This window comes from Aythya marila (assembly GCF_965140915.1).
Source record: "Aythya marila genome assembly, chromosome: 11".
Lineage (NCBI taxonomy): Eukaryota > Metazoa > Chordata > Aves > Anseriformes > Anatidae > Aythya > Aythya marila.
The window spans coordinates 5,564,425-5,582,666 of NC_139052.1; the positions used below are offsets into that span (position 1 = coordinate 5,564,425).

An 18,242-nucleotide genomic window follows, 5' to 3' on the forward strand; every position below is an offset into this window, starting at 1 on the left:
GTAGGCCGTACTCAGCTGTGAGCAGCTGTAAAAACGCAAGTGGGCTAGGCTCTGGGTGGCTGCATGAAGGCACAGCTCCTTTGTGGGAGTTCCATCACTAGGTAGCTTGAAGGATGTAATATTCAGAAGCTGAACCTTTTAAATGAAATAAATTTTCACTGTTTTCCCCCATTTTTTCCCTTCTCCATTTCTGCCCTTTTGATGAACAGGTTATTACAAGTTCCCAGCAGAGTGCGAATACCTCCAGAAAGCGGCTCCAAGATCTTCATCTTCAGAGTTGTGGTGCTCTGAGCTCTCCAGTTGCCTTCTTACACAGGTCCCATATCACTCGCAGGTTAGAGCGGGACAGGCCTCACAGTTTAATTGGAGTTTCCCGGGAAACCATCCTTTGATAATATTCACAGGTATGTGATTCCAGCAGAGAGAATTAAGGAAGAAACCAGGACTGGGAGAAATACAAGTAGTGGATGGCTTAAAATGGAAAAAGTATCTTCCTTTGGAATTCTACTTTTTTCCAACAGCAGGAAGAGAACACCTGATTTTCTGAATGTAAATTTCAGCCCTGCATTTTGAAAAATTTTAACTGATTTATTAGTAAACTCGTAACAAATGTTTTCTCAACCAGAAATGCATATATTCCACTGTACTTAGAGAAATGCTGTTGATGATGTCTAGCATTTCTTGAAAACCATTTCAAAACCACCATAGACTGGCTGTACAACTTAAAAGTTGTATTTATTTAATGTACCTCAAAGTGTTTTAACTATGATCAGTGTTTTAATAAAAAGTATTTCTGGACTTTGGTTTTTCAACAACTGATTTGGATAGAAATGTAAAGGTGATTCATATGCACATACAGTGCTGCTTCTAATTCATTTTTCCAGCGTCTTTCATGCCAGGCTAACTGATCTGCTGTATTTAAATTCTTATTATTCTGCCCTCTCCCTGCCCATCCCGCCCCACCCTCAAGATGTTGCCTTTTTATATTATACTAAAGGTTGCAGTGTGAATTGTTTTTACTTTGTTCTGAATGCTCCAGAGTTTTAGTTGGAGCAGTATGTGCTATTGAAAACTGATGTTTTAAGTACTCTGTGAATTGTGTCCAGAAGGTGCATTAGGGAAGAAGTCTCTGAAATTCTGCATTTCCAAAAAGAGTTTATAAACTTACAAATGCCAAGTGATAGGAAACTAGGTGAATTTTTATCTAGCAGAGCCATAAACTTTTTTTTTTAAAAAAAGGAATTGTTATTCCAATTAGTAGTCTGGATAATTGTATTACTAAAACATTTCTTAGTGGCTCTGCTGCATTTTTGAATAATTTAAAATTATCTTTTTTTTTTAAAAAAAAGTATCCTTGATGCTAATTTGATTAGCAGCATAAACACAGGTCTACCAGCAATGTCTTCCAGTGCAAGCTTCATCTTGGCTCTCTCAGAGGAAATTGGAAAAGGCCTTAAAGAAAAGGTTCTCATAAAGAACCTACCACATGCTGACGTTTCAGGGTTTAATTTTTTTTGCAGCAGTGCTTGTCAGTAGTGTTACAGTTTCCATTTGAGGTTTAATCATATACTGGGTTCATTTGTGTCATTCTGAGCTGGGCAGACATCCTGTGAAAAGGTCACAAATGAATGTAGCTGAAGATGGGTAGTTTAAGTTTTACAGAATAATCCATTTTAATGTATTTTAAGTATAGCATGATTCTCTACTGATGTGAAGTTACAGTGACATCCAGTGGCAACCAGGTATGCTATCTGAAAACATCTACTCTAAAGATGATAATACTGATACATGAACTTTTAATTCAAGAGATGAATTCCCTTAAAAAAAAAAAAAAAAAATCTGTGACCTTTGCAACTGCACTTAGTTGAAGAATTAAATGATATTCTAGTTGTTTTTTTTTGTTTTGTTTTGTTTTTTTTACTATGTAAACTTACACAACAAAGAAAATAAGCAAGCTTTATTTATTATTTCAGATTTATTAGTGATATTAGGTTAATTCTTTCCTAAGGTCAGTTGCATGCAACACACTACTCCTTGAAGTACAGTCATCTAAAGCTCTTTAGTTACTGCATGGTAAGGCTTCTTAAGTCACAGTGTATTTTCTTCAAGGCTTTGCCCCTCCCCCCCCCCAAAAAAAAACCTAGACAAAAAGTTACACCAATTAACATTTATGTCATAAGGAATACAACTTTACTACTTTTTTTTTTAATCTACACACAATCTAATACTGCTGATGGTGCTAGGTTATTTGTCAAAACAATTCACATTCAAAACACATTGCCTCAGGAATAAGAATGCTTTATAAAAAACAGAAAACAGGTAAGCATGGCTTTCCCGTTTAGAGCTAATATAAACAAAAAAGTAATATGCAAAAGTTAAAAAAAACAAAACAGCCCAACACATACATTACACAAAACTGTGCAATAAGTTATCCATGAAATCACTCTGTTAAATCATAAAAATCACAAGCATTAAAAATAAATATGTATCTAAATAAATATTTTGATTTTTATCTTGTGGCAATTATTCTTTATTTAGCATATGAAACACTTGTTACATATTTATGTTCACACCTTGCCAAACAGGTTACACTTGTCATAACAATACCAAGTACTACAGTGGTTTTCTTTACATTAGAATCTAAAAGTTTTAACTGCACACGTTCCTTTCCACTGAAATACCATCTATTCGGCACCAGTTTTAAAATCACACCATGCCATCCAGAGTGGACCGCTTTATGGGACTGGGATTTTTTTTAGCTCAAGGCAGCCGCAGCTTTGTCTAATTGCTTGTCTTTGCCATTTTCTGCAGTCTCATTCGTCAAGTTTTCACATTCACCATGTTATCAAACAGGACAGACATACATACATCACTCCACATAAAGGTTACAAATAAATATGTTTTAAGTTTTATGAGAAAAGAGTTTAGAAGATGTTGCAAAATACTTAAATGTTTTACAAAGATTTTGTGTCGGTGATTATTGTCTTTGACCATCCTTCTCATTACTTTTTGCCAAAGAAATCAAAAGGAAGGAGAAAAGGCAGACACCTGTCTGTTCCTTGTGTCAGAGTCCTCAGGTCAGCTTCAAAGCCTTTCATTCATACAAAATACAAAGTTCTCTTCAGCTATGAGGGCTTCAGCTCTGATGGAATCATTTATTTATGTTGCTGCGAGAGAGTCACAAGCTAGATGTATAGGGGTGTCTCTTGCCCAGTTAGAAGCCTGAACATGGCAGCTGGCATAGTCTTCATATGAATCTGTTGATTGATTGACACAGAAATTAACAGAACTGCTAACTTATTAAAGTAATTCGTAAGTCCCAACCTGTCTCTCCCACTGGTTCCTAGAGATGTGAATGCTACCAATGTTTCTAGTTAAAAGTTCTCTGGTTCCGCTGAGCTGTTCTGTTGAATTTTTTTTTCCAATGACAATTGCCAGGAAGTAACATTACACAGCTGAAAAGATAATTAAACTGTCCACTGTTATACTCTACTCTGATTACTGCCATTTCTAATGAAGTAGCACAAACCTTGTTGAAAACTGGTTCTGCTGTTCTGATATTAACTGAACCTGGATTTTCTTCTACTTTCCTCCCCTGTGGGAGGGTAATGTTTTCTCCTTGTTGATGAACATTTGAACACACAACTTGATCTTTATCACCCAACACTTAAACGTCAGCTAAGGGTTTGGTGACACAGGTTCTCTCATGGCTAGCATATTTAAGTTCTTTTTGCAGAGAGTATTGTGATGAGCATCAGAGGGATCTTACAGACTAATGGGATTAATAGGACATCAGGTACTGGGAGTTGTGTCAGAAACTTAGTAACAGCTGTAAGTACCTATAGACCCTCACCAGACACATGCTGCCTTGATACCTTGGTTTCTTCATGCTGCAAAAAACAAGTTGCATGATGTCCTCATGTGTTTAGTGAAACGTGCAACAAACAGGTATCACAAAGGCATGTAGGTTCTGTTGAAACCTATACAGCTTTGTTCCTGCCAACATGCATGTATTCTGTATTCTTTTTCAAGTATCATTTTCCACAGGAAAACAAGTTACCTCTGATTTATGGCAAAGGAGCCTAGTGGAAGATCTGGCCAGGGTTGTGTATGATCCTACCACTAAAGTCAGTAGGGATTTTGATAAACTAGAGGATCTTGTTCATCCATCGCTGATTTCTCCAAAAGTGCTGGAGAGAGATGTCTTAAATTATTTCCAAGGTAAGTTGGAAATGCTCCATAGAAGTGAAAGAATTAAAATACATATAAATTTTAATCTCAGGTCTTTGAATATTAATTTATTTTTATGGCAGTTGCTGTAGTTGTTAGCTAAGAGACATTTTCATAGCTAATGTGCTTAAGTGATTTCTTCCCTTAACTGACTCGTTTAATTCAAACAGTAGGCTGAGGTTCAGAATCATGCCATGAACTTTTGAGAACAGGTGTAAAAACATACTAAATGTATATATAATTGTTCAAAAATGTTTTGTTAATTGTTATTAGTGCTCAACTCCATTTTACTGAGGTGTTGGTATTCATAGTATGTTGTCTTTTTCTTCCCAACTGAAATATTCAACAGTTTTAAATCTTTGATAAGTATTTAATAGTTTCCTTACCTCTCCCACTGAATTAGACAGTGCTTGTACTATCTTCTCATGAGCAGTTGCAACAACACTTTGTCCATTGATCTCAATAATACGATGACCTACCCTTACCCCTCCCCTCTCAGCTATTCCACCTCGCATCAAGCTGCAAATCTGCCAAGAGAAAGTCAAGGTTATTAAAGTTTAGAAATGTCAGAATGTAGCAGCTACTAGGATTTAATGCATAGTACTGAGAGGTGATACCATGGTGGCTCTGGAAGATAGTACTGGAAGGTAGTAAGCAGAACTGTGAGGTTTTAATGGTTTGTTGTTTTTCAACATTTCTGGAAATTACAATTTTTAATTTCTTTCTTATGACTTGGTAACATGCGATTACCTAGTACAGTGATGCAGCCATGCACAAATGGAGTTGTGGGAAGAGTTAAGTTTTTACATAGTGTTGGGATACGAGAAGAAAGTGATTTAAGTATTTCTGGCTGTTCCATCTGAACTCTTTCTGCAAACTAACACATTGTTCTTTCTGAATAATGGCAAGTAAAGAAATTACTTACTAGAGGAAAAATTCATCTATAACAGCAAATTTTTCATGTATGTGGAAAAAAATGACATAAAGCTTAATCCATAATCCTTAATTCTGCAGAAACACTAGTTTGCTCTGATGGAAAGGATGATGCCATACAGACATGCTGCACTGAACGGCAGTGAGCTGACAGCAGGGTCTCAAGTGTTAACATTCTAATTCTTTTTCAGGCTGTCCTCAGCAAGCTAATTGAATAGTGTAGTGTGGCAGCTTGTTTGCTGTACCTCTGCAGGTTGGAAGAGGGAACTCTGCTCTCCAGAACCACTGCCTTTCTCCACATTATATAGTGCTGCTGACTAGAGAGAGCTTAGGACGAATAAGTCAGATCAGGCTGCTTTTTCAACTGGCAGCCACAGGTAGCAGTAGCGAAATAACAACAGGTTTTGACTTTTATGTTCCGCTACAATAGAGGAATAATTCTACAAAAATTGCATTTATCAGGCATAGTCCTAGCAGACACTGGTATTTAAAATTTTCGAGGTTAAAACATGCATGGTGTATAGAAGGAAGAAAGCTCAATGCAGCACGGAGACCTTCATTAAAAAATTGTCTTCTCAGCAACCTCTGTCCTACAACAGGACCTCCGACAGACAAGACAGATGTGTATCGGATAGAAATTATTGCTGAATTGTGCTGCATGAGCTTAAGTCTTTCAAAATACAGCAGATAATGTATAGTCTGAACCTCTGAGCAGAGCTTAGCACTGCTGAGATTTATGTTTTGTTTACTGAGGAAAACCTGTTCTTGGAGGAAAAAAATGACTGCTAGAGGAATATCACGCGATGATGGCTGCTTCTGCAGTAACTGCCATTGGTTATAATCATATGCCAAGAATTGCTGAGATCTGATAGTTTGCTCAAAGCTAAATATAAGTATGATAAGATGTGGCTCATGTCCCAGTGAGTTTATAATCTAATTCTGTAACTAACATAGTATGTGGGGAGATGGCCAAGCTAGAATACAATGAAGGTGAAAACAATGTGGATAAGCACGTTATGTCTGCGGCTGAGCAATATCTTCCTGTATTACACCAGCAGTTTCCTTGAAGGTCCTCTTCACAATTAACAGTGCTAGGAAAAATGAAATTCTTTCTTAGTCAAAGGTCATGCTGTCTGATACAGGGAGGGAATAAATAAATAAATAAATAAATATATTTGAATTAAAAGTAAACAAGACCACACAATCTTCTTTAGCCTTCAGAAAACAAAGTTTATCCTGCAGTAAGACTTCTCTTCCAGCACCTACTCTAAAATACGTGATTGAGTTCTACCTACTGTGGTTCATAAACCATTCTTCGGATGGAATGTAAGGGTTAGAGGAACCGACAGGAGTCTTCACAGAACTACAGCTTGATTTTCAGTTTATTGCTTTGCCGGCAGTTTACCTTTTAATCGTACAGGTAACAAGACAAGCTGTGTTATGTAGATCTTCACCGGACTCCTTACACGAAATTTCTACTGTAACTATTTAACTCACTGTGAAAGTTTGCTCCTTGATGTTGGGGATTGTCATACAATACAGTCAGTCATCTGACAGGACGAAAGCGGACTGTGCCAAAAGAAATGCTATAAATACACTTTTCACAGTATAAAATAAAATACGGAGACCATACAACCAGATGAAATAAAAGCTTTCAGAGCAAATGGAAATGTTACCTTTAACCCCACTGGCATAAAGGAAAAGATAATGGCTTGTGAATTCACCCAGAGTACTTTTTGTTCAGCTGCACTCAAAGCACTTTTAATACTATCAGTAAATTTAGTCTTTTTAACAGCCTCAGATATAGGAAGCGGTCTCTTATCCTCATTCAAGAATGTGATCCCTCTGCAGGGAAGGGATTCAGCTTCCTTTTTGTAAGTGCTAACTATTTTAATGAGGTAAAAAGAGAAACAGATGTAGATCACAAGTGGCTCTGCTTAGCTTCACAGATCATGTTAAGCTAGATACAGTGCAGATGTAAAGAAATATACTGTACTTACAGCACAGACTCATGTGACTCCTGTATTTGCAAGTGACTGACTGAAAGCAGCCTTATGACTTCTGTCTCCAGCTCCTGGAGATGAGACAGACTAGGCTGGCAAGTTTAAGATGAGCATTACCACGAAGTATGAGTGGTAGATGAGATTCTTCTTAGCCAGGATTGTTTAGCTTGCTATTACACTTGTTGAATTCTGGCATCAGCTAGGTGATTATTAAATAAAGCATGACTGATCTGGATCTTGTGTAAGCAAGAGCCTGTGCTCTATTTACTGTGTAAACAGAAAGCAAAAAAAAAAAAAAAAAAAAAAGTAAACCACACTAGGTGAATCCATTCAGCTGTTAGATATTCTGCAGTGTTGTATACAAGCTGCAGTGAATCACCTGTGAAACTTCAGTAGCTTCAATCAGTTTTAATGCAGCTGCCCACTTTATATCGGAACCTTAAGTATAGATCAGTACAAGGCAAATTAACTGTTTATTCTGAGTCAATACCTAAATACAACCTATTTAACCAGGTTTATCCTCGTCTCACTCCTATGCTACTCTATTTAAGCCTTTTTTTTTTTCCCCAGACAGTTTAAACAAATGTAAACAAAGGCAAGGAAGACAGAATAAGCTAACTATCTGTTCTGTTAAATTCTACCTAGTTTTACTGTATTTTTAGATAGAATTTTGTTGGGTTAGGGATGGAAGGAAGTGTTTTGAGCAGTCAGATCTTGACTGAGACGTGGTAGATTACCGGCAGTAAAAACACAACTGACGGTACACGTCTTTCATAATCCAGAAAACAAGAAAATGATGTGATATGAAAGGATAATTTGCATTTAAGTAACCAATTTTAAAGGAAATTTGGTTTAATAATTCTCATAAGATGACTGATAGGTTGCCTTGCATTCACCTCCCCATCATACAACACTTCTACTGCTTGTTTCATATACATACACAATACTTTACTTTTTTGTTAATGCTTTAGACTTGAAATTTCAATTCCCTTTTATGAATGTGCAATGAAGCTAAGAAGCAACTTTCAAGAGCCACATAGAAAACCCGTGTTATTACTGCAAGAGAAATTTTGCAAACGTAACAGTGGTTTATGCAGTTGTGTTGTCCCCTAACTAAAACTTCCCAAAGTTGGCTCCGCGAGCGCTCCCCGAAACACAACTTCAGGCTTTGCATTAATTAGACTATACAGAACACACAAACCAAAGCAGTCATCTGCTCTGCTGTCTCTGCATCTTCCTGATAACCTATGAAGACAAAACCCAGCTCAAATGGGCTATTCACAAATACAATAGCCGTACACCCTGCACAGATGAGATAGGCAGGGTGAAAAGGAACCACCACAGAACTGTTATCAGAAGAGGAACAGAAATAAGTACCAGATGCATGCATAATGAGGTAATACCATAACAAAAGGAGGCATTTAATTATACCCTATCTGGCAAGCTATTTATTTCTTCACTGTGCTAATGCTGAGCCAAAAAAGAATAAGGATATTATTTCCCATCAACATTTATAACAATTGCCAGCAGTTAGAAAACTGCTTTTTAAAAGTTTGGTGTCAAACTACTGAAGAGATATACTTTGCAGTCGTATTTTAAAATGTTAAGTGAAGTACAGGAAATTGTATCTGAGGAAGGAATTAAAGGACCAAAAACTTGTCTACATAGTAGCCTAACACAAGGTGTTTAATCTCTCCTTCTTGTTCATTGGCTTTTATATTCAAACAGACTCTTCATAAATGGAATGTATTACAAGGCTTTCTTTGTTTTCTGTGAAGGATTTTTATGCTGAATTTGGTAGAACTTTACATTGGATGTCACCTAAATGTTGCTAATGTAACCACGATGAACTGTGACCATCTGCAGTGGTGAATGTGACAAATGCCCTGTACTTGGAGAGAACACACCAGGAAAGGAAACGGCCACGGGCAGCAGAAATAACTAAACAGAGGCTCCAGGTACATGGCAGATGATTAGCTGGGGCAAGATGACTTGATTGTCTCGCAGACTGGTACTATTACCTCTGCCCACCTGAGGATGTGCAATACGCTTCTTTCAATCCACTTTGGCCTGATTGTTTCTCGCAGCCCTGATCCCAACCCCTGGTAATGCTGTGCTCCCAAAATAGCAGATAAACTGACCATAATATTATTGCTCGTTGTTCCTTAAATATGTTTTCTCTTTGCATCATAGCACCAGCTGTATATACTAGGTTCCTAAAGGGTAGCAATTAGGAAATAAATCTGCCTCTCACACTGTTATATGTGGTTCTCAGCATTGTTTGTGATGTCCTGTAAAGCCAGATCCCATCCTAATCATCCTTTTTATCCCAACACTTGGGATTTGCTAACACTGAGTGCGCTACCAGCAATAACCCACTAAACATACACATAGGTGAAAATGGAATTAAGGAAAGGCAAAGGACAGAAGTACCACACACTTTTGATTTTAGTTTTTTTGTTTGTTTGTTTTGTTTTGTTTTGTTTTTACAGACCTCTGTCTACTCAAGTGTCAAAGCATTAATCCCAAACATGACAAATGCTTTAAGCCTGTGCTTCTGAAGGATATCAGCCTGGGGGAGGTATCACTTCAGAGTGCTTCCAGCTGGACAAAGGCATGTAGCAGTGTTCTTCATACCAATCCCTGCTGTGGCCACACCATGATATATGATCTTAGGTAGGAACAATTAAAACAGGTACAATAATTACTTAGAGATAGCTACCATAGCTATCTAGTAAGATAGAATCAAGATAGAATTCAAGAGAATCCAGGAAGGAGCCACTTGTTTCCCAAAGTGCAGCAAGACATAAAAGATAGCCTTTAGAGATCCATGCTGCTCCTACATGGGTGGCAAACAGAAAGCTGGCAAATTCAATGGATGGGTTTGCCAGAACAGGGGACTAGAGTCCACAGTCCTTTGTACTGTGGTTTTCTGTGCAGGTAGCCTGATTATTTTCTTTTGTAGACTGGAGGAAGAGGAGATGATGATGGTCCTGCACTACAGGCAGTCCTTAATGCTAATATCGGCTCTCAGTAAGGCCAGGTGGCTACTGAGCTAGTGGTGTCCTGGAAGTCTGATTTGGAAAGGTACCAGAGAATGGCTTGTGAAGGAAGAACTACGAGAGAAGGCTTCTGAGCCGCACTAGGTGAGTGTTACCTGTCACATTCATCCTGTTATTTGCTGCTGTTACAGGGAAACAGCCACATGCAGAGAAGAGATACCTAGGCCACAATCCTCTTTTTTAGCTTGTCACAATTTCATTTCCTTGCTTGCTTTTTAGGATGCTTCCTACCATCATGTGATCCAAATAAATTCTGCGTACCAGAAGAACAATTAAAGTCTTAGCAAGGGAGAAAAAAAGTAATAGGATCAGAGCTAAGTTATAATTGCAAAACTCTATTTCTGCATGACTGCTTTCCTTGCAAATCTGGCATGCTAATGAGAGAGTTACACATGTACAAACTGATCCAGGTATTGCACCAAGCTATCTGGACTACAAATTTTGTAACTGTTATGTAGGAGAATTCCTCAAGAACAGCAGCACTTGTTTTTCTGACGTTATCCATTTCCAATACATTACTCAAACACTTGATTCTAAGGTTTTGATTAATTAAAGGATCAGAGTACAAACACTAAGGTCTTAGAATGTGGATGTATATCAATGTGAGCTGAACTCCCAGATAATTAAATGAAAGCACAGAATAAAATAACAATATTAAGGGTCTGTATAGAAGCTCCAGGTAGAGATGAATGGCTGTAAAGGCAGTAGCTGCTAGAGACAGTTGGCAGACACTGACATATCCAACCTCCAGAAGCTAACAAATGAAGAATTTGTCAGCAAACAGGTTTATGCCTGTATATTTATGCTGTATACATCTTCTTGATGTATGGATGTAACATAAAGGTCTACTACAGCAGGCCCAGCAAGTGTTTGCAAGCTTATACTTTAACCAGGAAGAATAAGTTCTCAAAATGCACAGACAAATACATGCAACGATTTTTTTTTTTTTTTAGTATTTCAGTGTTTCTTACTCAGAAAAATAAAATCAGTGAACACAGAAACTTACAATTCCATTCTGTACGCTGAAGCCCAGCTGGTATTTTAAGTCTGGCCGTTTTATGAGGACAGTAGTGACAGGAGGACAACTGACAATGTTCAGTTTGACTTGCGTCTGATTCTTGAGACCCTGTAAAATATCCCAAAAGTTAGTATTTCTGGAAAAGATCATAATTTTTTCTTTTATTAGTGTTTTCCTAATTATAAGAGTGTAACGAGAGTGTTCCCAGAATGTATCTGGGAAACAAGAGCTAGAATTAATAGAAATCTGTTGTTAACTTTGAGATACATGTCTCTATTTCATTAACCGTACTGTATTTACTAAGCTATTTGGCCCAACAAAACATATCAAAACCTTAGCTTTAATTACTATAAAATCTTTCAATTAAAGAATGACTAAAATTGACTAATGCCTGCCCTTTACCAGCCTCTGGCTAATTAATGTCCTGCTGCTGATCTTGACGCGTCTGAATAGATACTTGATTTAGCCTCAGCAATTAAAGATAATGCATTCTGAGATTCAGTCGGGTCTGGGAAATCTTCACACACTCACTTGAACTGTCCTGCAGTCTACCAGCTCCCCATTCAGCCTCCCATCAATTCATCTCCATGGAGCCCAAGAGAAGCATAGTAAACATTTTTTTCAAGACCAAGTTGGATGAGGCCTTGGGCAACCTGATCTAGTGGGTGACATCCCTGCCCATGGCAGGGTGGATGGAACTAGATGATTGTGAAGGTTCCTGCCAACCCAAGCCATTCTATGATTGATTTTAATCCTCAGATTTTAATTTGGAGTCTTTGGGGAAGCCTGAAACTTTGAAGATAGTTAAGTAACTTATGCTGGGAAGGTATTTCAGACCTGGCCTTGTTTGCTGGTCCAGTAACAGGGCTGTAGCCAAGTTTTCCAGTCTTAATTTTCTGTACATTAGTACCCCCAAATCTCTCTTTCTAAGTCTACTTCTTATTAGTCACGGTTTACTTATTTTTCATAGCAATATGAAAAATCATATCTGCTGGACATCTACAGGGTTGCTTGCTAGAATATCACATCTCTAATGGCTTACAGTCCACAACATATAGTTGTAAGTTTGGGGTACCTTTATAATCCCTTGGCATGTTGCTAGAGGTAGACCAACTAAACTGGTCCCATTAATAGACATAATTTGGTCTCCAATGCTTAGTTTTCCTGAACGGGCAGCAGGGCCTCCATTCATCATGTTAGCCAGGATAACAGTGGGTAGAATGGATCCCCATCCAGATTCCACAATCACTACTCCAAGAATTTCTCCCTTGTGTTTTTCTAGCTGGAGCTGCAATTAAAAGAGAAGGGGAAAAAAAAAAACTTTTTGCTTTGATTCATCTAAATTTGAGCATCAGCATCTCATTTGTTCCTGACTAACACTTAAAATTAAAAAACAAAAACAACAACAACAATAACATAATTGAATCACTTTGAAATGTTAAATATTTTTTGTCCTGATTTTTAGTTAAACCAATATTTGTCCAATTGAATTTTACTTTGTTTGCTACAAGAGGAATATTTTGTCATGTTTATATGTTTACGTGAATGCACTTTACTGATAGCTAGTGATTGCAGTCATATTAAAGTACACATCAAATCCTAACTTTTCTATCTGCAAGTATGGATTAAAAATGCTCTCTTCCCAAGAAACATATTCTGTATGAGAATCTGTAATGTTAGAAAAAATGAGTATAATTAGAAAAGTTTTGACTGAAGGAGTAAGCAAAATGCAATTCATCTTAAAGTAAAATTGCTTTAGGACCCAGCATGGAAACACTCTGACTTTGGAACACGGGCCAAATCCCCGTAGCAGTGTAAGACAACAGCAGAATCTGGGCACAGCTGCAGCTACCATGTTCTGGTTTAGAATGCTCAGTATTACAGTGCCTTATGTATGAAATGTGAAATATATGGCTATTTCATACGTGTTAAGACTTACACTTAGGTAATTTAGGGGTACTTAAAATAAATTCTTGCCTTTTCACACATTGTAAGTGTGAAACTCCATTTCAAAGGGCATTTTTGCTGGTGTTCTACTAGGGGAAGAGAAATTAGCCTGCTCAGTGCCTCAGCATCCTGGACACATGGTTCTTGTATCTTTTAAGCAAGAAATCACTTACAGAGGGCATGAAAATGGATTGCCATCTCTCTTTCTGTATCAACACATTTTTTAAAAAATAAAAATGCCTTACACTGTGTACTGCAACTAGCGTAAGCAGAGCATATTTATCTCAGATGTAAATGAACTTTATTACTGGTTGGATGAAAGGAAGCAGAAGGAACCTGGGAAAAAAAATCTAAAAGCTCACAAAGCTGATTTTAGTAGCAGAGTACTGATGAAACAATGCATCTTGAGATGTCAAACCATCCTTAAAATTTCAAAAGATATTTCTATGAGAACTACTTTCCTCTGAAAGAGATGGATCAATTTGAAAATGAAAATTTCCAAACTAGTTTACCTCTTTGCAGTTTTCTGAATTGGAGAAGTGTATGAGGTCATCATTGTACATCTCTTGGGTATTGATGATGTCACTGTATTCTTTTTGACTGAGATCCTCTGGGTTAATTCCATTTGCTCTTAAAAATTCTTGGTAAGCCACGCTGAAAGCCTGACCTATTGACTGAGCTATCAGCTGTGCCTATAATGTAGAACAAAACACACCTGAGAGAAAGGTCTGATACAGTTTACACCTGAAACCATAAGAAACAGAGAGACTGGATTTGAAGACAAAGTCAAAATAAAATACTCTCTATATTTGCTATGTTAGTATGTACATAAAGTCACTTTATGGTCAGTTGTACAGAAAATATCCCTTTTATCCAAAATCAAATGCGAACTCCATTTAAAAAAAAGTGCTGATTTCCTTTCATCAGTACATTGCAGTAGCAAGCAGCCATATGTTATTTATGTACTTGTTCCAACGAACACTGGAGAGTACTGGCTTTGTACCAACACGGAAGAGCCTACAGAAGAGACTGTCACAGGCTGTGCTTCTGACCACCGTGTATTTGCAAGTGATAAGAGCTGCTGCTAAGTGTGCACATGCTTTCACAGACATGTACGCGTGAATGATTTTGGTTGCAGTGTCCCCTGATGCTTCTCCACCTTGGTTTTATATGACTGCAAACGATGTTTTAATAAAAGCATCTCCTCTCCCGTTACTGCCATGATACCTGTCTCACGTTGCCAGCAAACCAGTAATAGCCCTTCTTTAGAGACTGGACATCTACAATAGCTACTCCCATTACCGCCTTTTGATGGGCAATGTTAGGGGTGATTTCAAGACCACAGCCAGAGACGTAACTATATCTTTCTCACATTGAGTACAACTCTTCAAATCCCCTGTGTCTTTATTGATTTTTGGAGTGTTTATCTGGGCATGCACTTCACGACAGTATGTAATGTGAGATGACTTAACGTTACAGTGGGCTATACGGTATGTATAATCAATCTAACATTGTAGTTACCAGTAATTAGATGTGTCAGAAATACATATGCATTAGAAAGAAATCGACAGAAATTGATGGCAACTAATTACTTTGCACATTCACCATGCTGCAGTAGTCAACTAAAATAAGAAACTATTGAACTGTCATAAAATTTACTTTCTTGTTCCACTAGATGGCACTGGAACACAGAAAAACAGAGAAAGGTAAGTAAAGAATTTATAGATACCTATTTTTTCACCTGATTTATTTTTTTTTTCCTACTCTGAGCCTACTGTAGCTCACAGGAGAATGCCAAGCTGGGTTTTGTGTATATCTGATTTTCAGGAACTGTGTTTTGTCATCAGGGAATACGAGTAACTCATAAAGACCTGAAAAGGAGTTAATTGCATCTTACAACATAACTCCCTAAAAATACTAGTAATCAAAACTATAAAACTATTCTGGGAATGCAACACAATTTCTTAGACAGTAGGTCCATCCTAAGCACATTATGAATGCACAGTTTTTTTTCTGGACAGCATTGTAAATGCATTGTAAAAAGTCTTTTCACAATCTATTGATCAGATACAGTGTTTTCTGTGATACTGAAAGGTGGCTTTCTTACTTTGGTTGTGCTTAAATACGTAAAAGCACCAATTCGCATGACTGGAAAAATATTTAGAAAATCAGGGATATAAGTAGCCTAGCCAATCACATACCATTTCTTCATATTTTAAAACAACATCTCAACTCTTGTCAAACTAGAATAATTAATCAATACCAAGCTGTTTGTAGTAGTACCAAAGCCATCAAGAACACTTGTCTCATTGCATTTTTAGTTTATCACCAGTACTTACTGATTTCTGTTTCCTAACTCCAATGCTACTGTAGTGCTTTCTCTGTAGTTTGTCCTGTCCTTTGCTTTTCTCTCCATTTTACATTCTCAAAACCAACTTGCCTAGATGTCCTATTCTGTTACTGCTTGTAATAGCCAGTTCTCAGATCTTAATTTCATCTGTATCTCCAAGTTCTTATATATGGTTTTTTAAAACCTTCAGCATTATGTACAGTTTAGAGATAATATAATTAAGTTGCTTGAAAAAGTCACCCTAGCAAATCAGTGGCAGAGCTGAGAAATAGGGCTGAAAACAATCTCAATTTAGTGCTCTAACCTTCAGACAACGCCTTTTCTCCTTCATAGGCTTAAATGCTTTAAAATAAAGGTTGCTTTCACTCACAAACTATGCAACCTGGGAGTTACACTTGAACTAAAGAACCGGATCCTTTTTTTTTTTTTTTTTTTTTTTTTTTTACTGGTATGACAGAAATTGTATTTAAACCTGTTCCTATACAACAGTGGTCAGAAACAGTTCTGCCTATTACTCATACCTGTATTTCAACTGTCAAGTTAGAAACACAACAAACTTTCTCTCTTCTGTTTTACTAGCTGGGTATTATTTTCCATAGATGTTGAAGTCCTCAGGTCTGCTGCTTTAGACACAAATATCTTCTATTTAGCTACAAAACCAAACCTGAACAGACAATAGCAGCAAAGCAAGGTTATCTTCCTCTGCCACAAGAGATAAGAATATAGCATGACAGCAATTTTCACAAGGCTGAAACAGGCATGTACAGAATTCTTCTGTAACCACTACTTCTGCAGTCATATTTTAAGATTGGTTGTACGTACATTCATCTAATTTTCACTTGCATCAGAAATGTGGTCACTCACTTTTTTTTTTTTTAATGGAATTTTACCAAAAAGTATTTTATGGCTACTATACAACTGAATCTCAGAGTATGTTATGGCACAAAATGGCTTAAATTGTGCTTTCTGTTGTACAGGTGTTCTGAAAGAATAGTGAGAGGAGTTCCTGCATATTCTACCCTTTTACTGAAGAATTGCTAAACCCTTCTGGTCATGAACTTTTTTTTTTTTTAATAAATACAGAGAACTAAGCTCTCTTAGCTTTATTGCATTTATGCAAAACATTCTAATTCATAATTTTGTTTGGGATGAAAAAATAAAGAGAACAGATAAAATAAACAGCTGATGTGTTCTTAAACTTTAAGGGATCCAATTGCATCTTTGAGAAGGAGTACATCAACTGACCACAGGTAAGTACGCCGTAAGGGAGTTATGACTGGGTAGAGGGCGACCTTGTACCATGACTGTTCGTAGATGTTCTCATCAATTTGGCTTCAGTTTGAAAGAGGACCAGAATGGTTCTACTCCCTTGCCACCCATCTTGGAGTCTTACATGTATCATTATGTGCCAATCTGCTGGACTAGGGGAATCCAGTCCAGGATGATCAAATTCATAAATTGATTTCAGCAATGGATGGCCGTGGAACTTCAGACAACTCCATATAACTAAGTACTAAGGCATTTGGAACAGTATTGCTGAAAGAAAAGACATGATTCAAAGATCGTTTGTTAAGACAAAGTACGTGTTTTTGGACTGAAGAGATGTGACTTTACAGAGTCAGAAAACACATGAATATGGACAGTGTTTCCACAGATTATCTGCAGCTTTAGTCAGAAAAATAAAAAAAGACAAAAATTCATTCAAGAAATTAGATGTAACTTCAGCGATTCTATTCTCTAAGTGACATATGTTGTTTAAAAAACAATTAACTCCATTTACTTACATCCTCTGATTCAAAGACATGGCATATCATTTTGTACTGCTTCTTTCCTTCCTGGGCACCAGGTGTTGTTTCAATACAGTCTTGAGAAGCTGATCTCGGCATGCGGCGCCGTGCCATTAAAACCACGATGTTACCAATATCAGCAATATATGAGATTGTGCGCAGCGCGTGATCCATCATGGTCTCCTACACAAAGCAAAGAGAAATAAGGACGTTCTTCATGTCTGCTATTACTCTACAAATGATGCGTCTTCTCTCTCTTTGATGAGCTATTGCTGGTGAATGACAAAAACAACACATTTTCTATGGGCCAATATCTGACATTCCCTACACAGTCCACGGGCATGAACTGTGATTGAAGTCACGGTTCATGAAATTGACTTCGGTGGAAGTGTTACCTGCGCAGGTACGACATGGTTGTAAGATCTTAAGCAGTAAGATTTATACTAACAATTTCACGCTGCTGGAAAATTACATTTCACTTGTGTTGGTTCTGCTACATGAAGCAGATGCATTTCACAATGACAGACCTAGGTTCAGCAGTCAGCAGTATAAGAGATAATGTAATTTCCTGATTCTCTTTTTGTGATGTCCTACAATAGCAATAACATATAAGATAACGTTTTCTCATATACAGGAAAAGTACACTTTCTTTGTGAATCCTTACAAACTCAGTATTTTACCTTCTCTTTAAGTAGAATTTTAAAGTCTATCTACATATCTCAGATCAGTTCGGATGGATTTGGTCTACTATCTGGGCTCATAGTCAAAATTTTCCTCCAGCCAATGTGCCTAGGTTGCCAATTCAATTATGCTGGGAGAACTCATCTCAGAAGAACCTTTGCTTGAGATTGGTTACAAGTGGAAACCTGTCCAAGCTTCACCCGGTACATTTCTTATGTGAATACCTCAACA

At 37.3% G+C, this 18,242-nt stretch overlaps 2 protein-coding genes across 5 annotated transcripts in view; one reads left to right on the forward strand and one right to left on the reverse strand.

Annotated features, from left to right (window-relative positions):
- The window catches only part of ENTREP2 (endosomal transmembrane epsin interactor 2), a 129,955-nt gene extending 129,207 nt beyond the window's left edge, over window positions 1-748 (forward strand). Inside the window, exon 12 of the mRNA XM_082769542.1 lies at window positions 210-748. Coding sequence (XP_082625668.1) covers window positions 210-392 — 183 coding nt within the window. The 3' untranslated portion in view covers window positions 393-748. The remainder of the gene's footprint in view (window positions 1-209) is intronic.
- A 570-nt stretch (window positions 749-1,318) lies between these two features.
- APBA2 (amyloid beta precursor protein binding family A member 2) overlaps window positions 1,319-18,242 on the reverse strand; it is a 97,833-nt gene continuing 80,909 nt past the window's right edge. For 3 of the 4 annotated variants that reach the window (XM_082768766.1, XM_082768764.1, XM_082768765.1), the window contains 6 exons: window positions 17,328-17,513; window positions 13,706-13,885; window positions 12,322-12,534; window positions 11,235-11,354; window positions 4,617-4,757; window positions 1,319-3,257 (listed from right to left, as the gene is read on the reverse strand). In XM_082768766.1, coding sequence (XP_082624892.1) covers window positions 3,186-3,257; window positions 4,617-4,757; window positions 11,235-11,354; window positions 12,322-12,534; window positions 13,706-13,885; window positions 17,328-17,513 — 912 coding nt within the window. In that variant the 3' untranslated portion in view covers window positions 1,319-3,185. The remainder of the gene's footprint in view (window positions 3,258-4,616; window positions 4,758-11,234; window positions 11,355-12,321; window positions 12,535-13,705; window positions 13,886-17,327; window positions 17,514-18,242) is intronic. The other variant, XM_082768767.1, reaches the window with a different exon arrangement.